We start from the raw sequence: 24,957 nt of genomic DNA on the forward strand, positions 1-24,957 counted from the left end.
TATTTCAAAGCATCGCGTTGTATATGAAAACTACATACAATTTTTTCAATTAAAAATTCTTTAATTAAAAAACCAACTCACATGTCTTTCTCTCGTGTTTGCCATTTCCAAAAGTCCTAGGATGACTTATTATTTATTGCATATGATAATTTGACAATATTTTATTTATATTTATTATATTTATTTTACGATGATTTTACTATAGCTTATTTTGTTTATATTTATATTATACCTACATAATATTACATGCAGTGTATTATAACATATAGTAATATAGTAAAACATGTTTGAAGTATGTTTCATAACTCTGAAATTCTAAAAATGTCTTAGAGACCAGTAAAGGTAGCAATCATCCATTCTCCAGTCCTTAGTCCCACAGTAAAGGAAAAAGATAAATTGCTGTACATTACAATGTTCCACTCATCATGGTGCTAAATAACTAATATAACTGTGAAAGGAGCAATGTGCCAAAGATTATATGTTTTAAAATAGTCTGTCATAGGGGTGGCGCTGTGGTGCAGCGGGTTAACGCCCTGGCCTGAAGCACCGGCATCCCATATGGGCACTGGTTCAAGATCCAGCTGCTCCACTTCCTATCCAGCTCTCTGTTGTGGCCTGGGAAAGCAGTAGAAGATGGCCCAAGTGCTTGGGCCCCTGCACTGTGTGGGAGACCCGGAAGAAGCTTCTGGCTCCTGGCTTCGGATTGGTGCAGCTCCAGCCGTTGCAGCCAATTGGGGAGTGAACCATCAGATGGAAGACCTCTCTCTCTCTCTCTGTAACTCTTTCAAGTAAAATAAATCTTTAAAAAAATAGTCTGTCATAGTGTTATCTAGTGATCACTTTTAAAATGCTTTGTACATGTGATGGATTTAAGCATTAGTATTTATGCTTCGGTTTTGTTCAAAGTGCTTCCCACTACTCTGAATGTCAGAATTTACCCCGAGAGATATTGTGAATATGGCACATGGGGTTGAACAAGGGCATGATGCCTCGCCTCTAAATTTCAGCCAGAAGCCCAATGGGACTCCTATGAGAATGAATCACAGTCAATGTAAGCATCAGCTTAGATGAAATATAACCTGAGTTTCTCATTAGTAACTGTCGATGTACAGGCTAGAAAGAGCTAACAATATTTACAAGGTTAAAGTGCTATTTTGAGCCTACAGGTGACATACATGGAATGTTTAACTCCATATTTCCGGAGCCTGTGCTCTTTCATCACATTTACCTTGCAAAACTCCCCAGGGGTAGTCACGGCCTCTGACCATCCTTTTCCCAACTTTCACCTCATCCATGCTCCCTACGACAGCGAAAGGCAGAAGTGCCTAGAAAATAAGAGTGGTATTAATTGACTTCTTTCATACTAATGCGGTTGATGCTGTACAAAAATAAGAGATGAGAATGTCAATACATCTGATTAAACAAAGGATATATACTGCATCAGATCTCAATACTTGACAGCATATATCTGCTAACAGATTTTTTGCCAACATTAATTTCAGATTATGCACATAATTGAAAATTATCTACTGAGTAGACCCTACAGCAAGGTATCATGCTGTGGAAAATAAAAAGAAAAAGGATTTTAGTGGACATATAAGTCTTCCCTATATTTACCCTGACACACAGAGACATTGTTGAGAAAATGACATTCATACCACTTTTAACTCTAGTATAAAAAAAACAAAAGAAAATGGTACTAAAAAGAACTAAAACAATGTTAATGGATAAACACAGCACTTGCTTATAAGCAATACTATATGCATCCCAGTGAATTCGAAGTGCAATTTAGAGCAAAATGGGGTCTCTGTGGCTCATGACAGAGAGGTTCTCCAGGCCGGGGATGTCTCAAAAGTGATAATCAAAGGGATATTTGAGAAGATGATGATCAAAGTGAAAAAGAAAATAGAAGGTAAAAGTACATTTTGGACAAGATGTAAAGGAATATTTTTTTAAACTTTTATTTAATGAATATAAATTTCCAAAGTACGATTTATGGATTACAATGGCTTCCCCCCCATACCGTCCCTCCCACCCACAACCCTCCCCTTTCCCACTCCCTCTCCCCTTCCATTCACATCAAGATTCATTTTCGATTATCTTAATATACAGAAGATCAGCTTAGTATACATTAAGTAAGGATTTCAACAGGTAAAGGAATATTTAAAATATGCTCAAGATCAATAGGAACTTATGTGTATTTGTCCACCTGAATAGAAGCTGTTATAAAGGAAATGTCTAAATGCAAAATTATCAAGTACTATGGCAATATTGAATAATTAACATTTCTTAGTCAAATAATTGGTCATGATAAAAAACTATTCCTTGTAAGTATTCCCTATAATTGAGCTCCTACAGGTAGAGTTAGAGAGAAAAAGGCAAAATTGCAGACAAGCTAACTTACCTCTGCCAATTCAGTCTCCCTAGTCCTTACTGGTCTCCTAGGCATTCTATTTCTTCATGAATCAATCTTAGTAAGGCATGTGCTTCTAAGAATTTGCCAATTTCTTCTGGATTATCATATTTTTGCTGTTTAATTGTTCACAATTATCTCCATTAATCTTTTGTATTATGTAATACAGAGGCAATGTGTCTCTTTTAATATCTGGTTTTTATTTATTTGAAATGTCTTTTTTCTTACTTAGCTTATATAAGAGCTTTTTAAGTTCTAACTTTTCAAAGAGACAGCTTTTGGGCCAGTGCTGTGATGTAGTGGGCAAATCCGCTGCCTGCAGTGCCGGTGGCATCCCATATGGACGCTGGTTTGAGACCAGCTGCTCCACTTCCAGTCCAGCTCTCTGCTGTCCTTGGGCCTCTGCACCCTCATGGGAAGACCCGGAGGAAGCTCCTGGCTCCTGGTTTTGGATCGGCACAGCTCCACTGTTGCAGCCAACTGAGGAGTGAACCAGTGGATGAGTGGATGGAAGACCTCTCTCTCTCTCTCTCAAGACCTCTCTCTCTCTGCCTCTCCTTCTGTCTCTTTGTAACTCTTTCAAATAAATAAAATAAATCTTTAAAAAGAAACAAATACAGCTGTTAACTTTTTGCTATGTTTTCTTAGCCTCTATTGGCCTTATTTCTGCTATAAGTTTTATTACATCTTTTCTTCTACTACTTTTGGGTTTGATTTTTTTCTTGTTTTTCTAGTTCTGTAAGGTGAGGTGGTAACTTGTTTACTTCAGATATTTCTGTTTGTTATGCCGCATTAATTACTCTAAATGTCCTTATTAGCACTGCTATACCTGTATTACACAGGTCGTGGCACATTATATTTTAATTTATTTTTTATTATTATTTGACAGGTAGAGTTATAGAGAGTGAGAGAGAGAGACAGAGAGAAAGGTCTTCCTTCCATTGGTTCACCCCCCTAAATGGCTGCTATGCCTAGAACTGCGCCAATCCGAAGCTGGTAGCCTAGTGCTTCCTCCCAGTTTCCCATACAGGTGCAGAGGTCCAAGCACCCAGGCCAACCTCCACTGCCTTCCCAGTCCACAGCAGACAGCCAGACTGGAAGAGGTGCAGCCGGGACTAGAACTGGTACCCACATGGGATGCCAGTGCCACAGGCGGAGGATTAACCAACTGAGCCACGGCACTGGCCCCAATATTTTAATTCATTTCAAGAAATTTTTAACTTCCTTCTTAATTTCTTCCTTGATCAGTTGTTTGTTCATGAGTACATTATTTAATTTCTGAAGTTTTATTGTTTCCAAAGTGTTTTGTTATTTTGTCTACTTTTATTGTAGTGTTTTTAGCGAAGATACTTGATATGGATTCCAGTTTTAAAACCTTGCTGACAACTGTTTTGTGACCTATCATGTGCTCCATCCAGGAGAATTTCCATGTGTTTAGACGAATGTGCACTCTGCAGCTAAATGGAATGTTCTACAGATGCCTCGTAGATCCAGCTGATCCAGGTTGCAATAAACTTGCTGTTTCTTTGCTTATTTTCTGTCTGGCTGATCTGCCCACTTATGAAAGTGGGCTGTTAAGTCCCCTAATATTATTTAGTGGAGTCTATCTCCCTGTATTACAAATTGTACACAAAGTGTATTATCAAATACACTTTCCACCCCTTCCCATTTTCAAGCCCTTCTTGAAGACAAATCACTGAAACCATTGCTCTTTCCACACTGTCACAAGGTTCTCAGGAACTTTCCTCATTCCTTTGGGCTAATTTTTATTTTTCCCTTCTCTTTCTGTGTATTCTCACAACCTATCTTCAGTAGCCGATTCTTTCTTATGTTTCATCTCTTCTGCAGTTGATGTCTTCTATCACATTTTTAATTTCATGTGGTTTACATTTCAGTTGAAAGACATGTTTGATAGTTGAAATTACTTCCGTCTATCAGAGAATAAAGTTATTTCTGTGTTCACTTGAAGTTAATCGAATTTTCTTTATTTGATTTGTATGCATCTCATAAATATAACATTAGGAATACAGTAATTCTTCTGTACCTGTCCTCTCTTCTACTCCTCCTCCCTCTCCTGTTTAGTCTGAGAAAGAAAAAGAAAGAAAAAGAAAAAATCGAATAAAAAACTAACAGAACTCTTCCTCAGTAGTCTAGACAAGGGCTGTTCTATGTTATTGTTTCTCTAAGGTGTTTTCACTTTTTTCTCCTTTCTCTTTTCCCTTCCTTCCTCTCCCTCCTTTCCTTTTCAAAACTTAATTGCCTTTAAAGATGGACCTAAGGATGATACCTCTTTTGTGAGCTCTTAGATTTAACTTATGAGACATAATAATATCCTCCATTTAATACACTAAAAGAAAGTGATGCTTGGGGCCGGCGCTGTGGCACAGTGGGTTAACGACCTGGCCTGAAGTGCCGGCATCCCAAATGGGTGCCAGTTCAAGACCCAGCTGCTCTACTTCAGATCCAGCTCTCTGCTATGGCCTGGAAAAGCAGTAGACGATGGCCTAAGTCCTTGGGCCCCTGCAACCATTTGGGAGACCTGGAGGAAACTCCTGGTTCCTGGCTTTGGATAGGCGCAGCTCCGGTCAATGCGGCCAACTGGGGAGTGAACCATTGGAAGGAAGACCTCTCTCTGCCTCTCCTTCTCTCTGTGTGTAATTCTGACTTTCAAATAAAATAAATAAGTCTTTAAAAAAATGGAAGTGATTCTTGAGATCAAGTTTTACTATTAAGTCTCATGATACAACTCTTTGTGGACAGAGGTCCTACACAGGAAGTTAGTGCACAGTGACTCTTGTTCATTTAACAAATAACTCTTAAGTATGACATCAGTGATCACTCAAGGCCCTTGACATGAGCCACCTCAGTTTTGGAAGCCTTTTGCATCCACTAGCTCAAGGCCATAAGCAAAGTGGAAGTTCTCTTCTCCCTTCAGAAAAAAGTACACCCTTCTTTGGAGGCCACTTCTTTCCACTGGGGTCTCGCTCACAGGGGCCCTTTATGTAGGACATTTTTTTCCATAGTGTCTTGCCTTAGCATGCCTGAAATGTTTCCTCTGGGCTTTCCAGCCAGACTGGAATGCCCTAAGGGCTGATTCTGAGGTCACAGTGCTACTTAAAGCAATTGTCATTCTATGAGTCTGCTGTATGGACTGCTTCCCATGTTGGGAGTCTTCACTCTTTTTTAATTCTGTCTATTCTTATTTCCAATCACTTAGTTCTACTTATATGATCTCTTTAACCATTTATTCCTATCTATTTGATCTTTATAACACTTAAGCTGCTATTCATATCAGCTAGTTTAAGAGATTTTGGGGTCCTATGGCTAGTTGTTAAGCTGTACCGTTAGAAGTCCGTAGGAATATATGGAGGACTACATTGTTTTACAGTTGTGAACTTCATACTTTTCTCTTTTTTTTTGATTCAAAATTTTAATGATAAATTGTGCCAGTAGAATCTTTTCAGAGGCAACGATATGTCAATAAATAATAGTTAAACTGAGTTCCTGAGAAGAACCTACCACATGAAAGTAGGTCAGAGTGCTATGAGTAACAACATGGCATTGTGTAAAATAGCATTATGTAAAAATAGTGACAGTCACAATACAAGCACAGCAGATTTCAGAATATGCCACTCATACAAATGCAAACCAGTACACAGGATTTTTTTTAGTTTAGTCATTGATAAACTTATAAGTGTTGTTTCTTAGATACATACTAAGTCGTGGATACATTATACCAAGAATTTCAAAGAAAAATATGGGGGAAAAAAACCAACAACAAAAACAAACTTTTTTTGTTGCCAAACCCAACATTTACTGAAAACGAAAAGAAACCAGCTGGCGTTGAGGCCCAATTTCAATTCATAAGAAGTGAGCTGAGGATGGGGAACAGGGGATGGCCAGCCCTGAAGCCCCCTTCCCAGGGAGGAACCAGCTCTGGGGGACGGGGCTGTCAGACTTCCAAGGCCAGGCTGGGGTCTCTGGTCCAGGAATGTGTGCCGGGGTAGTGGGAGAGGAGAGGGCAGATGATAGAGGAGGCTGCTGGGCGCAGGGTGGGGGTGGGGGAGGCAGGGTTGGTCCAGGCTCAGGTGTTGACAGGGGGCAGGGAGCCGAGCTCAGGCAGCAGCTTGGGGTGAGGATCCATCCGGGCCAGGCTGCTCTGCTCCAGGGCAATGGCCTTGGCTGAATGCTTGCACTTCTCAGATCCACACTGGCACGTGAAATATTTGCTTTTGATGTCCCAGAAGTGGTCACCATAGTCAAATCCTAGCTCCTCTCCAGTCCTGATGTCGCAGGAGTTGAAGAAGGCAATGTGTGGAAATCGCAGGTCCTGGTGGAGCTTGAAGACATGGATGGGGATGATGTTGGGGTCGCACAGGTGGTTGATGAAGCAGCTTGTTGTCTGAGTCGAAGAAATAAGAGTCATCCTCGCTCACGTTGGCCTCAGCATTGGAGATCAGCTCCCCAATGTACTCGCAGATGAAGGTGCCCTGGGGGATGGTCTGCAGGGCGTGGACCCCCTAGACATCTTGGCTGTCCGGTAGAGCTGCAGTCACACCTTGATGCCGCTCTGCACCACCTGGTTCTTGCAGTTACATTCGAAAATCAGGGGCGGCTCGATCTTGTTAAATTCCTGGAGCAGCTGCCCGTCCTTATCACACCAGCATCGGATGCTGAGCTGGCCGCACAGGCAGTTGGAGCTGAAGCAGTCGTCCACACACGTGCAGTGCTGCAAGTGTGTGATGCTGGGGTCAGTGTTCATGGTGAACTCTCGCAGTTCTCTGAGATGTACTTGTAATCCTCAGGACAGGGCTCCCTGTCCACATTATTGACACAGGGGATAGGCACGTTCTCGTAGCCTCGAGCCACATCCCGGCAGATGATCTCCGTGCGGATGGCGCAATTGCCCACCCCGAGCCAGAGCTTGTGGTTGAGCTGCAGCGTGAACCACATGTCAGAGCGCTCCGGGGTCAGATCCCACGCGGTGTCCCCCTCCTTGTTGCGCAGCTCGGGGTTGGCGCCTTGGACAGGAACAGGAGCACACAGTCGTGGTTGCTCTCCTGGGCAGCGACGTGCAGGGGCGTGTCCCCGTGGTACTTCACAGCGTGCAGGTCACAGCGGGTGTTCAGGAGGCCCTCGGTGATGGCAGCGCTGCCAGTGAAGGAGGCCCAATGCGAGCAGATGTTTTCCTCGTTGTCGGTGAGGGTGACGTCGGCACCCCGCGTCAGCAGCATGCGAACCACCTCATTGTGCTTGTGCTCCGTGGCCCAGATGATGGGCGCCCACCCCCCACTGTCCTGGGCACGGACGTCCACCTGTCCCGTGCTGAGCAGCAGACTGACCATCTCCAGGTTCCCAACTTTGGCTGCCTGGTGGAGGCAGGTGGTGCCATCCTCCTCCTTGCTGTACACACAGCCGCCTCGCTGCACCGTGTAGCGCGCCACCTCCAGGTGGTGTCCAGCACGGCCTCCATCAGAGGTGTCCCCTTTGCTTGTCCATGGCGTTGCTGTTGGCTCCAGCCTCCAGCAGCACGTGGCAGATCTCCACGGAGCCCTTCTGGGCGGCTGCGTGCAGCGGCGTGCGCTCGCTCTGCTGTCGCTCTGGATGTTGGGGTCCAGGCTGTCCAGCAGCATCAGGATCACCTTCTGCAGCTCCCCCTGCTTCACCAGCAGGTACAGCAGCCAGGGGTGGAACCGGAGCTTCTTCCTCCTGACTCCTGGATGACCAGGGCCTTTTCCAGGGCTTCCAGGCCTGGCCCTGGTGGCAGCCCCATGGCTGACAGGCAGCCTCCATTGGGCAGGGTCAGAGAGGGGCCGGAACTGCCGATGGTGTCCGCGAGGGGGTCGCAGGGTGGGCGCTGTGGCTCCCCATGCCCACGCATCTGGGTGCTGGGCTGGGACGTGTCCGCTCTCCCAGGGGCATCCTGGGCCAGGGTTGGGGGCACGGGCACTGCAGTGCCAGCCGGGGAGGTCCCCCATCCCCCCGGCCCAAGTCTGCCCGACCACCGGAGGACGACGCCCCCGCGCGCAAGGACCCAGCACGGCACGCCTCCCACACGGCCGCGCCCAAGGCCGGACCCGCTGTTGCCAAGAGGAAGGGGCTGGTGGCCAGCAACAAGGGAGGCCGGGCCCCCCTGGCCAGGAAGTCCTCGGTCCGCAAGACGGCCACCCGTGCCCCCTCCGATCTCACAAATATGTGAAAATTAAACAACAGTCTAAACCCCAAAACAGAACGGAGAACATAAATACACCAAGATTAATAGAAATAAAGGCAAAAGACACAAAAACTTAAAGTATATGTACAAAGCAATGCTTAGGGGAAAATTTATAGCTAAAAAGGCTTGTATAAAGAAGAAACAAGATCTCAAGTAAGTAATCTAACCATTCACTTTAAGATACTACAAAAAGAAAATCAAACCAAACCTGAAAATAGTAGGAAGGGAATAATAAAGATTTAAGTAGAAGGTAATGAAATATAGAATAGATACAAACACTGGAATATCAGACTCTTTCAAAGCCTTCAAAAATCAATGAAACTGATAGGATAAAAAGAGAATTCGCAATTTAGTAGAATTTAAATGAAACAGATATCATTATCAACTTTACATAAATAAAAGGGATTATACAGGAATATGCTCAAAAATCTTACTTCAAAAAATTATACAGCATAGAGGTAATGAAAAAAGTTTAGAAGATAAGGATTACCAAACTGAGTCAAAAAACACAGATAATAATAAACTGTAACAAGTGAAGGAGTGAGTTAGAATTTTAAAAAATCATACACAAAGAGATGAACAGTTTCCCCACTAAATTCAACAAAATTTTTAAAGAGGGAAATGTCAATTCCTCACAAACCTTTCCAATAAATATAACCTGGCACACTCCCCAATTCATTTTCTAACTACACTGATAAATGAAAGAAATCACAAGAAACTAAGAAGCCAATATCTCTGATAAAAAAACTCCCTGGTGCCACAGCTCACTAGGCTAATCCTCTGCCTTGCGGCGCCGGCACACCAGGTTCTAGTCCCGGTTAGGGCGCCGGATTCTGTCCCGGTTGCCCCTCTTCCAGGCCAGCTCTCTGCTGTGGCCAGGGAGTGCAGTGGAGGATGGCCCAAGTGCTTGGGCCCTGCACCCGCATGGGAGACCAGGAGAAGTACCTGGCTCCTGCCATAGGATTAGCACGTTGCGCCGTCCGCAGTGCGCCGGCCACGACGGCCATTGGAGGGTGAACCAATGGCAAAGGAAGACCTTTCTCTCTGTCTCTCTCTCACTGTCCACTCTGCCTGTCAAAAAAATTAAAAAAAAAAAAACTCCTCAAGAAAATACTGGTATAGAGCAGTATATATTTTAAATTAATACACTATGGCCAAATGGAATTATACTAGAAATGCAAATTGTTTACCATCTAAATATCAATTTATTGAATATATCAAATCAATAGAATGAAAACAAAAACCACATGATCATTTCATTAGAGAAAACTGACAAATTATAAACGATAAATCTTCATGACAAACTGCCCCAAAACCTAAGAACAGAAGGGAACTTCCTCAGGAGCAGGTGTTGTGACATTGTGGGCCACTGTTTCGAAGGCCTATATCTCATCATATCACAGTTTATGTGGTGGCCACTCTGCTTCTGATCCAGCTTCCTACTAATGTGCCTGATGCACTGGATGGTAGCTCAAGTATTTGGGTTCCCACCAGCTCCGTGGCAGGAGTTCTGGGTTCCCAGCTTCAATCTGGGCCAGTCCCAGTTGTTGCAAGCATTTGAGGAATGAACCAGTGCATGGAAGACTCCTCTCTCTGTCTCTCCCTCTCTCTTTGTCACTCCTTTTAAACAAACCTTAATTTTAAAAAGAAGATTACTTCCTAAAATTGATGATAGTGTCTATGAAAACACTACAGCTAGCATTATAATGCCATGTGTGAAAGACTTCACCATAAGATCAGGAAAAGCTAAGGATATCCAATCACCACCTCTATGAAACATTGCATTAGAGATTCTAGCCAGAGGCATCTGGTTTGAAAATAAGATTAAAATTATCCTTATTCACATATAATATGATCTTATGAACAGAAAAGCCTAAGGAATCCACTAAAAACTATAAAATTAATTAATGCATTTGGCAAGACTGAAGAATGTAAGATCAGTATACACAAATTAACTGCATTTTCATATATTCACAATAAAAGACCTAAAATGCAGTTAATAAAATAATTCTAGTTATGGGGTCAGCGTTGTGGCGCAACAGGTTAAAGCCCTGACCTGAAGCGCCAGCATCCCATGTGGACACCAGTTAAAGTCCCAGCTGCTCCCCTTCTGATCCAGCTCTCTGCTACGGCCTGAGAAAGCTGTGGAAGATGGCCTAAGAACCCATGTGGGAGACCAGGAAGAAGCTCCTGGCTTCAGATCAGCTCAGCTCCATCTGCCATCTGGGGAGTGAACAAGTGGATGGAAGACCTCTCTCTCTGCCTCTACCTCTCTAACTCTTTCAAATAAATAAAAGTAATTCTTTTAAAAATAATAATAATTCTAATTACAATTGCATCAAAAATAAAATACTTATAAATATATTTAACAAAAGGTGTACAATACTTCTATTCACAATATCCAGGATAGAGAATCAACCTAAATGTCCTTTAATACATGAATGAGTAAAGAAAACTTGGTACATATACACAAGGGAATATTATTCCACCATTTAAAAAAATCTTAAAGTCCTTAAGAGATGGGCCAATGACATTTTTCAAAAGAAGAAATCCAAACAGCCAACAGACACATGAAAAAAATTCAGGATCACTAGCCATCAGGGAAATGCAAATCAAAACCACAATGAGGTTTCACCCCACCCCGGATAGAATGGCTTACATACAGAAATCAACTAATAACAGATGCTGGCGAGGATGTAAGGAAAAACGCACACTAATCCACTGTTGGTGGGAATGCAAACTAGTAAAGCCACTATGGCAGACAGTTTGGAGATTCCTCAGAAACCTGAATATAACCCTACCACAGGACCCAGCCATCCCACTCCTTGGAATTTACCCAAGGGTAATTAAAGTCAAAAAAAGTTATCTGAACTTCGATGTTTATTGCAGCTCAATTCAAAATAGCTAAGACATGGAATCAACCTAAATGCCCACCAACAGAAGATTGGATATGTTCTCTTTATAGAATATTACACAGCGATTAAAAAAAAAAAAGGAAATCCAGTCACTTGAAACAAGATGGAGGAATCTGGAAAACATCATGCTGAGTGAAATAAGCCAGCCCCAAAGGGACAAATATCATATGTTCACCCTGATCGGTGAAAACTAACTGAGCACCTAAAAGGTGCCTGTAGAAGTGAGATGGACACTATGAGAAACAATGTCTTGATCAGCCCTTGTCCTGACTATCTAGGAACAGCTTACTATTTTATTCTTTTTAGTATTTTCTTTTTCTACTTAATACCATTGGTTGAACTCTTTAATTAACACACAATTATTCTTAGGTGTTTAAATTCAACGGAAAATTGATCCCTGTTAAAAATAAGAGGGGGAGGGGTGGCGCTGTGGTGTAGCAGGTAAAGTCGCTGCCTGTGGTGCCCGCATCCCATATGGGCACTGGTTCGAGACTCAGCTACTCCATTTCTGATCCAGTTCTCTGCTATGTCCTGAAAAAGCAGTAGAAGATGTCCCAAGTCCCTGGGCCTCTGCACCCACATGGGAGACCCAGAAGAAGCTCCTGGCTCCAGGCTTCAGATGGGTGCAGCTCCAGCATTGTGGCCATCTGGGGAGTGACCCAGCGAATGGAAGCCCTCTCTCCCCAACTCCTCTCTCTCTCTCTCTCTCTCTCTCTGCCTCTCCTCTCTCTAACTGTGACTTTCAAGTAAAATAAATGAATCTTTAAAAAAAAAACTAAGAGTGGGAATAAGAGAGGGAGGAGGTGCACAGTTTGGCACACGCTCACTCAGACTTACCCCTAAGAGTAAAGCTAGAAACATGCCATGGGAATCCAAATCCCATATGGGCACTGGTTCAAGCCCAGGCTGCCCTACTTCCCATCCAGTTTCCTGCTAATGTGCCTGGGAAAGCAGTGGAACATGAACCAAGTGCTAGGACCCCTATCAGGCACACGAGAGACTCTGAGGGAGTTCTTGGCTCCTGGCTTTGGCTTGGCCCAGTCCTGGATATTGCAGCCACTTAGGGAGGAAACCCCCACAGGGAATATCTCTCTCTCTCCCACTCACTCTCCCCCTTTCCACTCTCTCTCCTTCTGTCTCTAACTCTCTCTCTGTGTGTGTAACTCTGCCTTTCAAATAAATAAATAAATTTTTAAAAAAATGGTTCTCCCACTGTCTTAACAAAAAAAGAAAAAGAAGACAAATCCTTGGAAATATCTCAACCAACAAGAAAAAATATGAAAAATTTAAAAACTGAAAATACTGTTCAAGATCTGTAGGATACTATCAAACAACCTAGCATATGTGTCTTATGAGTTTCTGAAGGTGAGGAAAGAGAATGGATAATAAGTCCTAGTTGATGAAATAATAGCAGAAACCTTCCCTAATTTGATTAAAGATAGGAACATTCAAGTGCAGGCATGACCAGAAAGGAGCTTCACCACAACACATTATAGCCAAACTTCCTTTTTTTTTTTTTGCTCTCATGCAGTTGTTTAAAAGATTTATTTATTAGGCCGGTGCCGCGGCTCACTAGGCTAATCCTCTGCCTTGCGGCGCTGGCACACCAGGTTCTAGTCCCGATCAGGGCACGGGATTCTGTCCCGGTTGCCTCTCTTCCAGGCCAGCTCTCTGCTGTGGCCAGGGAGTGCAGTGGAGGATGGCCCAAGTGCTTGGGCCCTGCACCCCATGGGAGACCAGGAGAAGCACCTGGCTCCTGCCATCGGATCAGCATGGTGCACCTGCCACAGTGCGCCGGCTGCAGCGGCCATTGGAGGGTGAACCAACGGCAAAGGAAGACCTCTCTCTCTCTCTCTCTCTCTCTCTCTCTCACTGTCCACTCTGCCTGTCAAAAATAAATAAATAAAAAATAAAATATTTATTTATTTATTTGAAAGGCAGAGTTACAGAGAGGGAGAGAGAGAGAGAATGGATCTTCCATCCACTGGTTCACCCCCACCAAGTGGCTGTAATGGCTGGAGCTAGATCAATCCGAAGCCAAGAGCCAGGAGCTTCTTCTAGGTCTCCCATGTGGGTGCAGGGGCCCAAGAACTTGGGCCATTTTCTGCTTTCCCAGGCCATAGCAGAGAGCTGGGTTGGAAGTGGAACAGCCAGGATTTAAACCCGTACTCACTGCACCACAGAACTGGCCCTTATAGTCAAACTTTCAACAGGAAAACATAAAGAAAAGATTTTAAAATGTGTAGGAGAGAAAGACCAAATTACCTGCAGAGGACCTCCAATTAGACTGACAGCTGACTTCCCAACAGAAAGGTTACAGGATAGGAGAGAATGGAGAAACACAGTCCAAGTACTAAAAGAAAAAAACTGTAAACCCAGAATACTCTGCCCAGCAAAGCTCTCATTTATAAATGAAGGTGAAATGAAGACCATCCAAAACAACAGAAATTCAAAGAATTTGTAATCACTTACCAGGCCTTACAAATGACACTTAAGGACTTGCTATACACAGAAATACAGATTCAGCAATATGAAAGAGTGAAGGCAGAAAATATAGTAAATGTACAAAGGAAATTCCAAACTAACAATAGGTATACTTAAGGGAAAAAATGGCAGGACCAGATAATTACTTATCAATAATAACCTTGAATATAAATGGCCTAAATTCTCCAGTTAAAAGATACAGGCTGGCTGACTGGATTAAAAACAAAACTCATCTATTTGCTGCCTACAATAAAAGCACATCACTAACATGATACACACAGACTGAAAGTGAAAGGATAGAAAAAGATATTCCATGGCAATGGAAAGTAAAGACAACACAAGCAGGAGGAGCCATTACAATAGACAAAATAGACTTTAGCACAAAAACTGTTAAAAGAGACAAAGAAGGGTGCTATGTAATGATTAAGGGTCCCATTCAACAGGGAGATATGTATATGCACCCAGTTCCAGGGCATCCGGCTATTTAAAACTAATGATAATGTATTTAATGGGAGACACAGGCTCCAAAACAATAATAATAGGAGACTTAAACATCCCACTTTCATCAATGGACAGATCAACTAGGCTAAAAATCAACACAGAAACAACAGAGCTAATCTACACTATGGACTAAACGGACCTAACTGACACCTATAGAACATCTCATCCTAAAGCTGCAGAACACACATTCTTTTCATCAGTGCTTGAACTTTCTCTAGTACAGACCATGTGCTAGGCCATAAAGCAAGATTCAACAAATTCAAACAAACTGAAATCATACCATGTATCTCTTTGTCCACAATGGAATGAAGTTGGAAATTAACAACTTAACGGACTGTAGAAAATATGCAAAGTATGAACACTAACAACACATTCTTGAATGAACAGTGTGCCAGGAAATAAAAAAAAACTCCAGGAAACAAATGAAGATGACAACACAACATACCAAAACTTGTAGGATATAGCAAAAGCAGTGTTAAGAGAGAAGTTTATAGCAATTAGTACATCAAAAAATTGCAACCGAGCTGCGCAAGCCGAGCCACGGGACCAAGCCGCTGGAACGCGAGGTGAGCCGAACCTCAATAGCCCGAGACACCGGCAGGCAAGCGGAGAGAGGAGACTAGAGGGAACGACCCCCGGGGCAGGGGGAACTTCACCAGGCTAACTGGAAGAGAGAGAGGGTGACTGGCACGGACACGGGTTTCTCTCTCTCCGCTCACCTCTCAAGGGAGAGCAAGACAAAGAGCAGGCGCCATCTTGGACATACGTCATAAGCAGAGCGACCTCAGGTCTGCACCGGCCCTGAGCCTAGCAGAAAAACCTGACTCTGGGCGGGGCGAATTAACAGGAGATTAGGACCTAGTAAATTTGTGGTGCTACTGAACTGAGACTGTGAAAAAAGAGACGGTGGGGGAGAGAACTCACGGAATTCACGTGAGCACTCTCCAGAGACGCTATAATTCCGTAACTTTGGCAACCCAGTGGGAGACTGAAGGAGAATTTGAGCCCTCTCTGAGGGCCGAACAGATTCCCTGTGTGGTCCTTGGGAAAGAGCTTCTGATCTCTGGCTCCTGTGGGTATATCATTTGCCTGCTAACTACCTCCAACTTCGTCCAGCTGTGCAGAATAACTTCCCTTTTGAATCAAAAAAAAAAAAAAGAAAGAGAGAGAGAGAGGTTTACCACGCCTAACCTGGGAGTGTCACCTTTGGCACACCAAACAGAGCTCTCAGGCCACACCCATCTCAAGCCCTAAGGCTCCATCAAAAACAGATAGTCCACTTAATCTAGAGTCATAGTATAACAAGAAAAAGCACCACAGTGAAGAAACCAAATATCTCCAATATGCCAAATAACAAACGCAAAAACCAAGGTAATAAAAACAAGGAAGTCACCATGAAGCCCTCAAATGAAAAAGACACCCCAATTCAAGATTATGAGGATGATGATATAGAAGAAATGCAAGAAGCAGATCTCAAAAAATTGATAAGAACATTAAGAAGTTCTCAAAAACAAATTCTTGAACTACAGAAATCCTTAATGGACAAGATAGAAAATCTCTCTCGTGAAAATGAAATATTAAGGAGGAATCAAAATGAAACGAAACAACTAGTACAACAGGAAACTGGGATAGTGACTGAAGTGAAGAATTCAATAGATCAAATGAAAAACACAATAGAGAGCCTTACAAACAGAATGGGTGAAGCAGAAGAGAGAATATCGGACTTAGAAGACAGAGAACAGGAAAGGACACAGTCAGACCAAAGAAAAGAAGAGGAAATTAGGATTCTAAAACATATTGTCGGGAATCTTCAGGATACTATTAAAAAACCCAACATTCGGGTTCTAGGAGTTCCTGAAGGCATGGAGAGGGAGAAAGGATTAGAAGGCCTTTTTAGTGAGATATTAGCAGAAAATTTCCCAGGTTTGGAGAAGGACAGAGACATCCTAGTACAGGAAGCCCACAGAACCCCTAACAAACACGACCAAAAGAGATCCTCACCACGACACGTTGTAATTAAACTCTCCACAGTGAAACATAAAGAAAAGATCCTCAAATGTGCAAGAGAGAAACGTCAGATTACTCTCAGAGGATCTCCAATCAGACTCACAGCTGACTTCTCATCAGAAACTCTACAAGCTAGGAGGGAATGGCGAGATATAGCCCAGGTACTAAGAGAGAACAACTGCCAGCCCAGAATATTATATCCTGCAAAGCTATCATTTGTGAATGAAGGTGAAATAAAGACCTTTCATAGCAAACAGAAATTGAAAGAATTTGTTGCCACTCGTCCAGCCCTGCAAAAGATGCTTAAAGATGTGTTACACACAGAAACAAAGAAACACGGTCATCATATGAAAGAAGGTAAAGGAAGGAAACCAAGGAAGGAAAGCTCACAGCAAAAGATCACAGGGAATTCAAAGCATATATTAGAACTTATCTTTGGCAAATGGCAGGGCAAAGTTACCACTTTTCATTAGTCACATTGAACGTGAATGGCCTGAACTGTCCACTTAAGACACCGATTGGCTGATTGGGTTAAAAAACAAAACCCATCTATTTGCTGCTTACAAGAAACACATCTTTCCAACAAAGATCCATACAGACTGAAAGTGAAAGGCTGGAAAAAGATATACCATGCCAACAGAAATGAAAAAAGAGCAGGCGTAGCCATCTTAATTTCAGACAACATAAACTTTACCACAAAAACCGTTAAGAGAGACAAAGAGGGACACTACATAATGATTAAGGGATCAATTCAACAGGAAGATATAACAATTATCAATGTATATGCACCTAACTACAGGGCACCGGTTTATCTAAAAGATTTGTTAACGGACTTAAAGGGAGACTTAGACCCCAATACAATAGTACTGGGGGACTTCAATACTCCACTCTCAGAAATAGACAGATCAATAGGACAGAAGATCAACAAGGATACAGTAGATTTAAACGACACTATAGCCCAAATGGATCTAACAGATATATACAGAACTTTCAATCCTACAGCTAAAGATTTTACATTCTTCTCAGCAGTACATGGAACCTTCTCTAGGATTGACCACATACTAGGCCATAAAGCAAGTCTCAGCAAATTCAAAAGAATTAGAATCATACCATGCAGCTTCTCAGACCATAAAGGAATGAAGTTGGAAATTAGCAACTCAGGAATCCCTAGAGCATATGCAAACACGTGGAGATTGAACAACATGCTCCTGAATGAACAATGGGTCACAGAAGAAATCAAAAGAGAAATCAAAAACTTTCTGGAAGTAAATGAGGATAACAGCACAACATACCAAAACTTATGGGACGCAGCAAAAGCAGTGTTAAGAGGAAAGTTTATATCAATAGGTGCCTACATCAAGAAATTGGAAAGGCACCAAATAGATGAGCTTTCAATTCACCTCAAGGATCTAGAAAACCTACAGCAAACCAGACCCAAATCTAGTAGGAGAAGAGAAATAATTAAAATCAGAGAAGAAATCAACAGGATTGAATCAAGAAAAACATTCCAAAAAATCAGCCAAACGAGGAGCTGGTTTTTTGAAAAAATAAACAAAATTGACACCCCATTGGCCCAACTAACTAAAAAAAGAAGAGAAAAGACCCAAATCAATAAAATCAGAGATGAAAAAGGAAACGTAACAACAGACACCACAGAAATAAAAAGAATCATCAGAAATTACTACAAGGACTGTATACCAGCAAACAGGGAAACCTATCAGAAATGGATAGATTCCTGGACACATGCAACCTACCTAAATTGAACCAGGAAGACATCGAAAACCTAAACAGACCCATAACTGAGACAGAAATTGAAACAGTAATAAAGGCCCTCCCAACAAAGAAAAGCCCAGGACCAGATGGATTCACTGCTGAATTCTACCAGACATTTAAAGAAGAACTAACTCCAATTCTTCTCAAACTATTCAGAACAATCGAAGAAGAGGGAATCCTCCCAAATTCTTTCTATGAAGCCAGCATCACCTTAATTCCTAAGCCAGAAAAAGATGCAGCACTGAAAGAGAATTACAGACCAATATCCCTGATGAACATAGATGCAAAAATCCTCAATAAAATTCTCGCCAATAGAATGCAACAACACATCAGAAATATCATCCACCCAGACCAAGTGGGATTTATCCCTGGTATGCAGGGATGGTTTAATGTGTGCAAGACAATCAATGTAATACACCACATTAACAGACTGCAGAAGAAAAACCATATGATTATCTCAATAGATGCCGAGAAAGCATTTGATAAAATACAACACCCGTTCATGATGAAAACTCTAAGCAAACTGGGTTTGGAAGGAACATTCCTCAATACAATCAAAGCAATCTATGAAAAACCCACGGCCAACATCCTATTGAATGGGGAAAAGTTGGAAGCATTTCCACTGAGATCTGGGACCAGACAGGGATGTCCACTCTCACCACTGCTATTCAATATAGTTCTGGAGGTTCTAGCCAGAGCTATTAGGCAAGAAAAAGAAATTAAAGGGATACAAATTGGGAAGGAAGAACTCAAACTATCCCTCTTTGCAGATGACATGATTCTGTATTTAGGGGACCCAAAGAACTCTACTAAGAGACTATTGGAACTCATAGAAGATTTTGGCAAAGTAGCAGGGTATAAAATCAATGCACAAAAATCAACAGCCTTTGTATACACAGACAATGCCATGGCTGAGGAAGAACTTCTAAGATCAATCCCATTCACAATAGCTACAAAAACAATCAAATGCCTTGGAATAAACTTAACCAAGGACGTTAAGGATCTCTACGATGAAAATTACAAAACCTTAAAGAAAGAAATAGAAGAGGATACCAAGAAATGGAAAAATCTTCCATGCTCATGGATTGGAAGAATCAATATCATCAAAATGTCCATTCTCCCAAAAGCAATTTATAAATTCAATGCAATACCAATCAAGATACCGAAGACCTTCTTCTCAGATCTGGAAAAATTGGTGCTGAAATTTATATGGAGGCACAAGAGACCTCGAATAGCTAAAGCAATCTTGTACAACAAAAACAAAGCCGGAGGCATCACAATACCAGATTTCAGGACATACTACAGGGCAGTTGTAATCAAAACAGCATGGTACTGGTACAGAAACAGATGGATAGACCAATGGAACAGAATTGAAACACCAGAAATCAACCCAAACATCTACAGCCAACTTATATTTGATCAAGGATCTAAAACCAATTCCTGGAGCAAGGACAGTCTATTCAATAAATGGTGCTGGGAAAACTGGATTTCCACGTGCAGAAGCATGAAGCAAGACCCCTACCTTACGCCTTACACAAAAATCCACTCAACATGGATTAAAGACCTAAATCTATGACCTGACACCATCAAGTTACTAGAGAACATTGGAGAAACCCTTCAAGATATTGGCACAGGCAAAGAGTTTCTGGAAAAGACCCGGGAGGCACAGGCAGTCAAAGCCAAAATCAACTATTGGGATTGCATCAGATTGAGAAGTTTCTGTACTGCAAAAGAAACAGTCAGGAGAGTGAAGAGACAACCGACAGAATGGGAAAAAATATTTGCAAACTATGCAACAGATAAAGGGTTAATAACCAGAATCTACAAAGAGATCAAGAAACTGCACAAAAACAAAACCAACAACCCAATTAAGAGATGGGCCAAGGACCTCAATAGACATTTTTCAAAAGAGGAAATCCAAATGGCCAACAGGCACATGAAAAAATGTTCAAGGTCATTAGTAATCAGGGAAATGCAAATCAAAACCACAATGAGGTTTCACCTCACCCCGGTTAGAATGGCTCACATACAGAAATCTACCAACAACAGATGCTGGCGAGGATGTGGGGAAAAAGGGACACTAACCCACTGTTGGTGGGAATGCAAACTGGTCAAGCCACTATGGAAGTCAGTCTGGAGATTCCTCAGAAACCTGAATATAACCCTACCATTCGACCCAGCCATCCCACTCCTTGGAATTTACCCAAAGGAATTTAAATTGGCAAACAAAAAAGCGGTCTGCAGCCTAATGTTTATTGCAGCTCAATTCACAATAGCTAAGACCTGGAACCGACCTAAATGCCCATCAACAGTAGACTGGATAAAGAAATTATGGGATATGTACTCTTTAGAATACTATACCGCAGTAAGAAAAAACAAAATCCAGTCATTTGCAACAAAATGGAGGAATCTGGAACACATCATGCTGAGTGAAATAAGCCAGTCCCAAAGGGACAAATACCATATGTTCTCCCTGATCGGTGACGACTGACTGAACACCAAAAAGGAAACCTCCTGAAGTGAAATGGACACTATGGGAAACGGTGACTTGATCAGCATAGCCCTGACTGTTAATGAACAACTTAATACATTATCCCTCTTAGTAGTTTTTTTGTCTGTTCTACTTAATATGACTGGTTGAATTCTGTAATTAATACACAGTTATTCTTGGCCGGCGCCGTGGCTCACTAGGCTAATCCTCCGCCTAGCGGCGCCGGCACACCGGGTTCTAGTCCCGGTCGGGGCGCCGGATTCTGTCCCGGTTGCCCCTCTTCCAGGCCAGCCCTCTGCTGTGGCCAGGGAGTGCAGTGGAGGATGGCCCAGGTGCTTGGGCCCTGCACCCCATGGGGAGACCAGGAAAAGCACCTGGCTCCTGGCTCCTGGCTCCTGCCATCGGATCAGCGCGGTGCGCCGGCCGCAGCACGCCGGCCGCGGCGGCCATTGGAGGGTGAACCAACGGCAAAAGGAAGACCTTTCTCTCTGTCTCTCTCTCTCTCTCTCTCTCACTATCCACTCTGCCTGTCAAAAAAAAAAAAATACACAGTTATTCTTAAGTGTTAAAAATTAACTGAAATGTGATCCCTGTTAAACATAAGAGTGGGAATAAGAGAGGGAAGAGATGTATAATTTGGGACATGCTCAAGCTGACTTGCCCCAAATGGTAGAGTTAAAAACATACCAGGGGATTCCAATTCAATCCCATCAAGGTGGCATGTACCAATGCCATCTCACTATTCCAAGTGATCAATTTCAGTTCACAACTGATCATAATGAAAGGACTAAGAGTCAAAGGGAGCACATAAACAAGTCTAGTACCTGCTAACACTAACCGATGGAATAAATAAAGGGGAGAGTGATCCAACATGGGAAGTGAGATACTCAGCAGACTCATAGAATGGCAGATGTCCTAAATAGCACTCTGGCCTCAGAATCAGCCCTAAAGGCATTCGGATCTGGATGAAAAGCCCATGAGAGTATTTCAGGCATGGAAAGCCAAGACACTCTGGCAAAAGATCTCTGCGAGTGAGATCCCAGTGGAAAGAACAGGTCTTCAAAGAAGGAGGTACCTTTCTCTGAAGGGAGGAGAGAACCTCCACTTTGACTATGAGCTTGTCTAAACAAGATAAGAATCGGAGAACTCAGAGGGCTTCCATAGTCTTGGAAACTCATGACTGGAGCATAGGGAGACTACTGATGCCATAGACAGGAGTGTCAATTGGTAAAGTCAACAACAGGAGTCACTGTTCACTTACTCCTCATGTAGGATCTCTGTCCTTAATGTGCTGTGTATTGAGATTTAATGCTATAACGAGTACTCAAACAATATATTTCACTTTGTGTTTTTATGGGGGTGCAAACTGTTGAAATCTTTACCTAATGTATACTAAACTGATCCTCTGTAAAAAAAAAAAAAAAAAAGAAAAAGAAAAAAAAAAAGAAAAAAAAAAGAAATTGTCAACTCCCAACTTGACTCTCACTGGGATTAAACATGACAATAGGTCTGATCTGATTTCATCATCATTTTAAAAAAATCATCTATTATTTTTCACTTTTTGTTTTTGTGTGAGCAAACTGTTGAAATCCTTACTTAATGTATACTAAGCTGATCTTCTGTATATTAAGATAATCAAAAACGAATCTTGATGTGAATGGAAGGGGAGAGGGAGTGGGAAAGGGGAGGGTAGTGGGTGGGAGGGACGGTATGTGGGGGAAGCCATTGTAATCCATAAATCGTACTTTGGAAATTTATATTCATTAAATGAAAGTTTAAAAAAAAAAAAGAAATTGTGATATACACACACACGATGGAATACTACTCAGTGGTTAAAAAGAATAAAATCCTGTCTTTCACAACAACAACAACAAAAAAAATTGCAAACACAGCAACTAAATGACTAAAAATGCATTTCAAAGACCTAGGAAAATAAGAACAAACCGAATCAAATAGGAGGGAAAAATAATTAAAAGTAGAGAAGAAATAAAGTTGAAATAAACATAACAAAAGAACAGTGAATTGCAGAGCTGGATTTAGAAAAAAAAAGCAAAATTGATACACCATTGGCCCAACTTATCAGAAAAAGGGAGAAGACCCAAATTAATAAAATCAGAGACAAAAAATAAGGTGTTAGATTGTATAGCATTGAAACAAAATGAATCAACAAGAATTACTACAAACAGGTCTATGCCAACAAATTGGAAAACCTAGAAGAAATGGATGGATTTCTGGACACATTCAATCTACCAAATTGAGTCATGAAGACATAGAAAACTTAAATAGACCAATAAACAAAACAGAGACTGAATCAGCAATAAGATGCTCACAAAAAAGAAAAGCCTTTGTATACACAAACAATGGCATGACAGAATTTGTAAGTTCAACACTATTCACAATATTTACAAAAAAATGTAAACACCAGGAATAAATTTAGTAATGGATGGGAAATATCTCTACAATGAAAATTACAAAACATTACTGAAAAAAATGACACCAAAATATGGGGAAAAAACTTGCATATTGGTGGATTAGAAGAATTAATATCATCAAAATGTCCATATTATCATATGATGGTTACATGTATCTGTGAATATGTGAATTAAGACTAAATGAAGCCGTAAGAAAGTACTGATTCTTGGAAAACATTTTTCAAGGTCAAGAAAATGTCTCCTTGCACTGGATTTTGGGGAAAACACATTATTAATCTTGTTTTTGTCAGATACAAATGAAACATATGACTAATATTGCTACTTATAAATGGTATCTTCATTCTCACATGTAAAACAACTAAACAGAAGCTTACATTCATGGAGGCGTTCACCTGAGCCGTAGTTTCATCATCTGTTGGGAAGCGGTATATTTGGATGCCATTGCTGCTCAACTCACTCATAATCCTACTCTTAAACTTCGGTAAATCACTCTTGGAAATTGTATCTGCTTTGGCAATCAATGGTATAATGTTCACCTATTAAGAAGAAAGACAAACAAATTTCACCTCTAATGATTTGTTGTTTATCTTGTAGTTTTCAAAAAGTCTTACAACCTCTGAGAATAAATTTGTATAACCAGATGAACTCTGGTTATCATATCGTCCTTCCAAATATTTTTCAAAAATCATTAGTACCTTTTAATATTCATCTTTTATAATTTGTTTAGAATGTTGTTTTTCTCCTAAAAGTCTCTCTCACTCCCAACACATTTTGAGTTAGTGAAATGTAAGCTATACTATGAAACAGACCATCTATTTCATTATCAATTTTATTTCTTATTAGACTGAGTGACAAGTCAGAAGAAACCTTTCAACACAATTGGGGAAGAGGATTTTGATGTCATAGCTCTCATTCGTGCACAGCACCTTCTCCATAAAGACATGCTAATCAGGGTCTCATCTTCACCTATCTGTGCCCGACCTAAATGTCCTTGCAGACAGAGGCCAGCATTGTGGTACAATGGGTTAAGCTGATGCAGACATCCCATACTGGAGCACCAGTCCAGGCTGCTCTGCTTCCCATCCAGCTCCCAGACAGTCTGCCTGGGGAAGCAGCAGAGAACGGTCCAAGTACTTGGGCCCCTGCCACCCATGTGGGAGACCTGGAAGAAATTCTGGGCTCCTGGCTTCTGCCTGGCTCAGCCCTGGTCATTGCAGCCATTTGGGGAGTGAAACAGTGGATAGAAGTGTTCTCTTTCTTACTGTCAAATAAATATAAATGTCCTTGAAGAGAGGCCAGCACTGTGGTGTAGCAGGTAGCCTCCACCTGTGGGGCCAGTATCACATATAGGTGCTGGTGCTTGTTCTGGCTGCTCTACTTCTGATCCAGCTCCCTGCTAATGCACCTGGGAAAGCAGCAGAAGATGGCCCAAGTCCTTGGGCCCCTGCACCCACATGGAAGACCTGGAAGAAGCTCCTGGCTCCTAGCCTTGGACTGGCCCAGATCTGGCAATTTGGAGAGTGAACCAGCAAATGGAAGATCTGTGTGTGTGTGTGTGTGTGTGTGTGTGTGTGTGTCTGTAACTCTGCCTATCAAATAAATAAATAAATCTTTTTGGAAAATGTTCTTGAAGATGGATTTGCTTGTTTCCCAAAGACCACATAAACGTAATAGACTTTTTTGGTTACCATAGTTTAATGACTGAGTGTGAATGTGTGTGTGTGTAT

The 24,957-nt window shown here is 41.9% G+C and overlaps 1 protein-coding gene and 1 pseudogene across 3 annotated transcripts in view; both read right to left on the minus strand.

The window, feature by feature from the left end:
- The window catches only part of SEPTIN14 (septin 14), a 59,909-nt gene that overhangs the window by 8,979 nt on the left and 25,973 nt on the right, over positions 1–24,957 (minus strand). For all 3 annotated transcript variants that reach the window (XM_070064744.2, XM_089321504.1, XM_070064748.2), the window contains 2 exons: positions 23,605–23,766; positions 1,229–1,325 (listed from right to left, as the gene is read on the minus strand). In XM_070064744.2, coding sequence (XP_069920845.1) covers positions 1,229–1,325; positions 23,605–23,766 — 259 coding nt within the window. The remainder of the gene's footprint in view (positions 1–1,228; positions 1,326–23,604; positions 23,767–24,957) is intronic.
- LOC149120481 (histone-lysine N-methyltransferase EHMT2 pseudogene) lies at positions 6,498–9,081 on the minus strand (annotated as a pseudogene).

Source organism: Oryctolagus cuniculus, chromosome 19, assembly GCF_051225735.1.
Source record: "Oryctolagus cuniculus isolate XC-2025 breed Fujian yellow rabbit chromosome 19, ASM5122573v1, whole genome shotgun sequence".
In the NCBI taxonomy this organism is placed as follows: Eukaryota; Metazoa; Chordata; class Mammalia; order Lagomorpha; family Leporidae; genus Oryctolagus; species Oryctolagus cuniculus.